This window comes from Eschscholzia californica, unplaced genomic scaffold (assembly GCF_041429995.1).
Source record: "Eschscholzia californica isolate CP2 unplaced genomic scaffold, dmEscCali1.0.p SCAF_4, whole genome shotgun sequence".
In the NCBI taxonomy this organism is placed as follows: Eukaryota; Viridiplantae; Streptophyta; class Magnoliopsida; order Ranunculales; family Papaveraceae; genus Eschscholzia; species Eschscholzia californica.
Window position 1 is genome coordinate 4,543,090 of NW_028238461.1, and position 4,884 is coordinate 4,547,973.

The 4,884-nt window shown below is 36.5% G+C and overlaps 2 protein-coding genes across 2 annotated transcripts; one reads left to right on the forward strand and one right to left on the reverse strand.

The window, feature by feature from the left end:
- Positions 1 to 214: 214 nt before the first annotated feature.
- Positions 215 to 1,875, forward strand: LOC147541814 (uncharacterized). Its single transcript, XM_086638460.1, has 2 exons — positions 215 to 360; positions 867 to 1,875. Exon 2 carries the CDS (start codon positions 869 to 871, stop codon positions 1,571 to 1,573), a length of 705 nt encoding a protein of 234 aa, XP_086494586.1. The 5' UTR covers positions 215 to 360; positions 867 to 868; the 3' UTR covers positions 1,574 to 1,875.
- Positions 1,876 to 3,408: 1,533 nt separating this feature from the next.
- On the reverse strand, positions 3,409 to 4,644 carry LOC147541815 (uncharacterized). The gene has a single exon (XM_086638517.1). The coding sequence runs from the start codon at positions 4,415 to 4,417 to the stop codon at positions 3,788 to 3,790; it is 630 nt and encodes a 209-aa protein (XP_086494643.1). The 5' UTR covers positions 4,418 to 4,644; the 3' UTR covers positions 3,409 to 3,787.
- Between the last annotated feature and the right edge of the window lie 240 nt (positions 4,645 to 4,884).

Consider the following 4,884-nt stretch of genomic DNA (forward strand, 5'->3'; position numbering starts at 1 on the left):
CAAAACATAAGTTTGTTGGACTCTAGACACTATTTAATTATTGATTTAACATACGCAATTATCGTCATTATCACATCTGGACGATGTATCCATGTTTGACTGAGGTGGCAAAAATAGCTTATGTTGGTTTTGCCGTGGCAGGATGTGATTGGTTGGGTAGATAACGGAGCTAATCTAAGGACCGTTCCGACTTCTGTTTGGTTAGAAACCTAACGACGTCATTCACTTTGAAACTCTTCCTCTCTTTTATAAATCCTCGACTGCCCCCAAAACTCAAATTTGCTTCCTTTTTTTTCGTCTTCCCGCCGCGCATCTCTTTTAGGTTTTTTTCTGGGTTTTGTTCGATCCCCTCATAATCAGGTACCTTTTTATCACTTTTAGGGTTTTAACATTGATTCACTCTTACTTTCCTGAAGATTTAGGGTTTATATTTCTGTTTAAGTTTGTAACTTTCTTATTTGTTAGTCTTACTTCCCTGAAGAATTAGGGTTCTGAAGTTTTATAAAAAGTAATTCACTGTGTTATTTTCGGTCCTTTCTTGAAATTCAGATTATTATCGGCAGAGAATGTGGTTTCATTATTTCAAGTTTAGATCTTTCTTTAATTTAGTATGAAATTTATGAATCAACTCACTGTACGAGGGTTTTGTAAATGTTAAAGAAGCTTGATTGGGGTATTGCCGTATCGGATAGCCAATTGATGTTTATTTAGGCTGTTCACTTATTTTTGTCGAAGATGACTTAAATTAGGGTTCTTTAACTGTTTTAGGGTTTAGTGTTGTTTGATTTTTTTAGGGTTTTGTAAATTGAAGAATTTTTGTTATAGATTGGAATGACTTGTGACTTATTTCTTTTACTTCTTTTTAGTTATGGAGACAGAGACTTACATAGAGGAAACCAAACACGATTTAGATACAACCCAGGAAACTTCGTTCAATGAGAAGATTAAAGTAGTAGAAATTGCAGAAATTGTGCTACCAGAAGTAGCTGAGGGGAAGGTTCCGCTTGGGCCGATAACCCCCAATCCGGACAAAGAGAGTGTGGAAACACTTATTCGCTGTATATCTCCGTTGACTTCAATTTCTCCAACACCAGTAGTAGTTTCTTCCGATTCGGGTGGAACTGATCAGACTGAGGATCTTGATTCTTCCTGTCGAACACCCAAAGATGATGTGTTCAATTCATTTGCTCCAGGCCCTGATGCTTTAATGTTAGCTCCCCGTGTTAATAAATTTCCTGCAAAATCTCGGAAACATGTTTCTCGAAGGCTTAACTTTGATTTGCTAGATGATTCCGATGAAGATTCCGACAAGGTAATTGATGGAAGTGATACTATGGATGTCTTATCAAATGAAGGTACATTATTGGACTCGATATATGAGTCATATTTGAATGCCGTTGTTTCAAAGAAGATCGAGGAAGTTGTAGCTGAAACCTTTCTCGAGGGACTTAAAACACCCACATCGGTTCCTTATCTGAATGGAATTGCTGAAACTTGTCCTGGTGCTCCTAAGAAACCTTGGGCGAGTGCAAGAAAAATCGATTCTAGAATACGAAGAAAGCTTGAATTTTGAAGTAAACAAAATTTTTGTGTGCTACCAAATTCTGAAATTTCTGTCGAAATCCTGCCTCAACAGAATGAAGATATACGAGTGCATGTTCATTATTTATCTTGCAGTTCCGCTTGTATGGGTAAGTTTGCAATTGTTCTCTTTGACCCTCAATTTGATTACCTAGATTCATGTATAGTTTCTGATAGTTTCTAATTCTTCTTTGTGATAGAATTTATGCGGTGGGTCGGAAACAAAACAATGTATAGTAAATGATCGAAATTGTAACTTTGCAAGTAATTATTTATCTAGCAGTTCTTTGTTAATGAGCTTTTCTCTCTTCTGAGATTTGAGTGAGATTTCTCACTTTTACAATATTTGGGATACATGATATATTGGCATGGCATAATTTCATTTCTCATTAGAGTTTTCTTGTAATTTATGGAGCACAATTTATCAATATATGGACAACTTTTAGGGAAGTTGTTTGGGCCATAGCCAGAGCACATATCTTACGTTTCTTTCCTTTCCGGTCGGTGTTATCTCATGTGCGGTCATGGTGATGACAATTCGAGGACTCGACCATTTTGAAGATTGTAAAATTCTTAAGGTTTTAACGTTAGCGGATAGAAAATTACCTAGTTTTGGATGTTAATTGTCAGCCGTTAAACTACGAAGTCATGTGACAAGTTTATTTGGGTTAGGCCCGGTTATGTATCCCACGACCTTGCCTACCAAAGCCCACACCTCCCAAGGGGTACTTGCTCGACTCGGGGCATGTCGGAGTCGGTCCATCAAAACATATAGGTCGGACTTGAGGGGAATTTGATACAAACCACAGTTTATTGTATACACATTAGGGTCATATGTATCTAGTCATGTAGAATCAATTGTGTTCTTGAATCGTAATGTTATCATGATTCATGGATCAATGTTTGTGTCTTTGGATCAATGAAGAAAGAGTTCAAATTACTTAAAAGAGTTCAAATTGTATTTCTTTTCTAAATTTTCGTCTTTTAGGTTTAATCAAATTCAAAACAAAAAATAGACTGTTAGACTTATCTTCCAAATGGCCACTGGCCTGTTTAAATATATAGGATACTTAAAATTTTCCATCACTCAAGTATTATAGATTTATAGGTGTTTCGACTAAAAAAAGTATTGTAGGTGTGCGTATACCATAACCCGCTGAACTTGAGTCGTAATCTCACTCAAGAGCCCACGCCTTTGGCTATTACCAACCAAGCCGAGGGCAAATTACTCGGTTGTTATTGCACGCGGCCACACAGGAGTACGAGTAACCCACCAAGTCCTTTGTAAATTTAGCATTTTCCTATTGCATGTCTCTGATAAAATTTTGGTCCGCTGGCGCTTAGGTGGCTGTTTCTCCATGGATCTTCAAATATCCAGCTCAATATTGTAGGTCCCCTCTCTTCAGTGTTGAACCATCAAGTGACACCATCTCCAACGGATCTTTTGTTCATAAATATACCCTAACTGACATATCTCATTTGGTTTACTACAATAGCATTAACTCTACCATCACATATGACATGAATGATGCAATAAAACATCTGAAAAATTGTGCTTATACATGACTTTTGTTGATACCTTCTTCATTGATCAAGAAAATACATAATATAATCGTTATGGATGAAAGCGACTAAAGTAGTCCGAAGGGGAGGGAGTCGATTTATAAGTATGCTTTTTATTTCGCTTTCACATTAACAATTTGATTTAAAGTGAGTATGAAATTAATCAACCATAAGTCCTTGTAATTATAAATCCCTTAGAAACATTATTAATGTTCAAATTATTAAAAGTATCAAAGGGTAATGGTGGTCGATGTCAAAAGCAAATCCACCAACTAAAAGATATTATTTTTCATAAAGGGTAAATACAATAAACGATTATAAAACCCACACAAATTTAAATACTAAAAACAAATCACTCAAAACCCTAAATTTTCCATATCTCACAACTCATACTCTTAACCTAATATCAACTTCAATGTGGGCCTGTGGGGTTGTGTTTTTTCATCTCAATATCACTACTCACCTGAGTAAACTCATTTGTCCCACGTTTGAATCTGAAACGTCTGACTCAGATAAATCCACATCTGTAATTCAGACGAGTGATCTTCTCGAAACTAGCTCACCAGTCAAGTCAGACGTAGGATCTAGTTAGATAAAAAAAGACCAATTTGTACCTAACAAACATTCTTTTTCAAAACTAAAATCAGAGCTTCGTCTTGTTACGGCACAGTTGTCGGCGAAGTTTGAGATCAGGAAAACCAATCGTAATCTCACAATCAGATAATGCCACCACATGTTTCTTAATAAACCCTAGAACCGTTACTCTCCCCGGAACCCTAGTTTTCGTTTCAATCGTAATTTCTCCACCTATAACATCACTAATCAAACTGTTTAATTCCGACCCAAATTGACCCGCTTGAATACTAAGTCTCGATTTCATAGTTTCATTTCCTCTCGCCGGAATATCACCTGGAAATAGATCAACTTCACCGACCTGAATATTTCTGTAAAATACTAGACTCTGACCTTGACCATGTTTGAAACTAGCATGATTAGGGTTAGTAACGAGTATCTCGAGGTCAATCGTGATGTTGAATTCGATCTTGCGAGCTGTTAATGAGATACGAGGAGATAGACCGTTGATTTTGGCTGACATGAGTTGAGTTTTGGGATCTTTAGGTTTGAAAGTTGTGAAAGCTAGGATTAAGAAGGTAATAAGAAGAGTGAGTAAGAAAAAAAGAATTGATATAGATACAATGCAACATCCACGTTTTCTTTTGTTTTGATGATGATTTTTCTGGCTCTCTATTTCTAAATTGTGTGGGTCTGACATGTTTATTTTAGAGAGAGAAAGAGAGATTAGATGGTGAAGAAATTGGATTCTTGAGAGAGATAGAGATTATGGGTTTTTAGAGAGAGAGAGAGAGATTATGGGTTTTTAGAGAGAGAGAGAGAGAGATGATAGGAATGTTGAGAAGGGGATGGCTTGAATACAGAGGATGGAACCCTTGAGGAATCAATTTGAGTTTGTTAGTGAAAAAAAAGGAAAGAGAGAGATAGAGTTGGGGGTATTTAATTTTGCTCCAACTTTATGACCTAACGGGCAAATTTGTCCTCACCCCTATATGTGTCTAGCTCAAATTTGACCCCCATATGTGTGTGGATGTTAGTGTTAGCCCCCAATTTGTTTTCCATTTTCTAGTTTTGCTCCAGTGGTTTTTATTTTTGATTTCTTTCATTTAACACTTTTACCTATTTCTTCGTCTACAACCACCATTACCTTTGTTTGGAACCCCATTA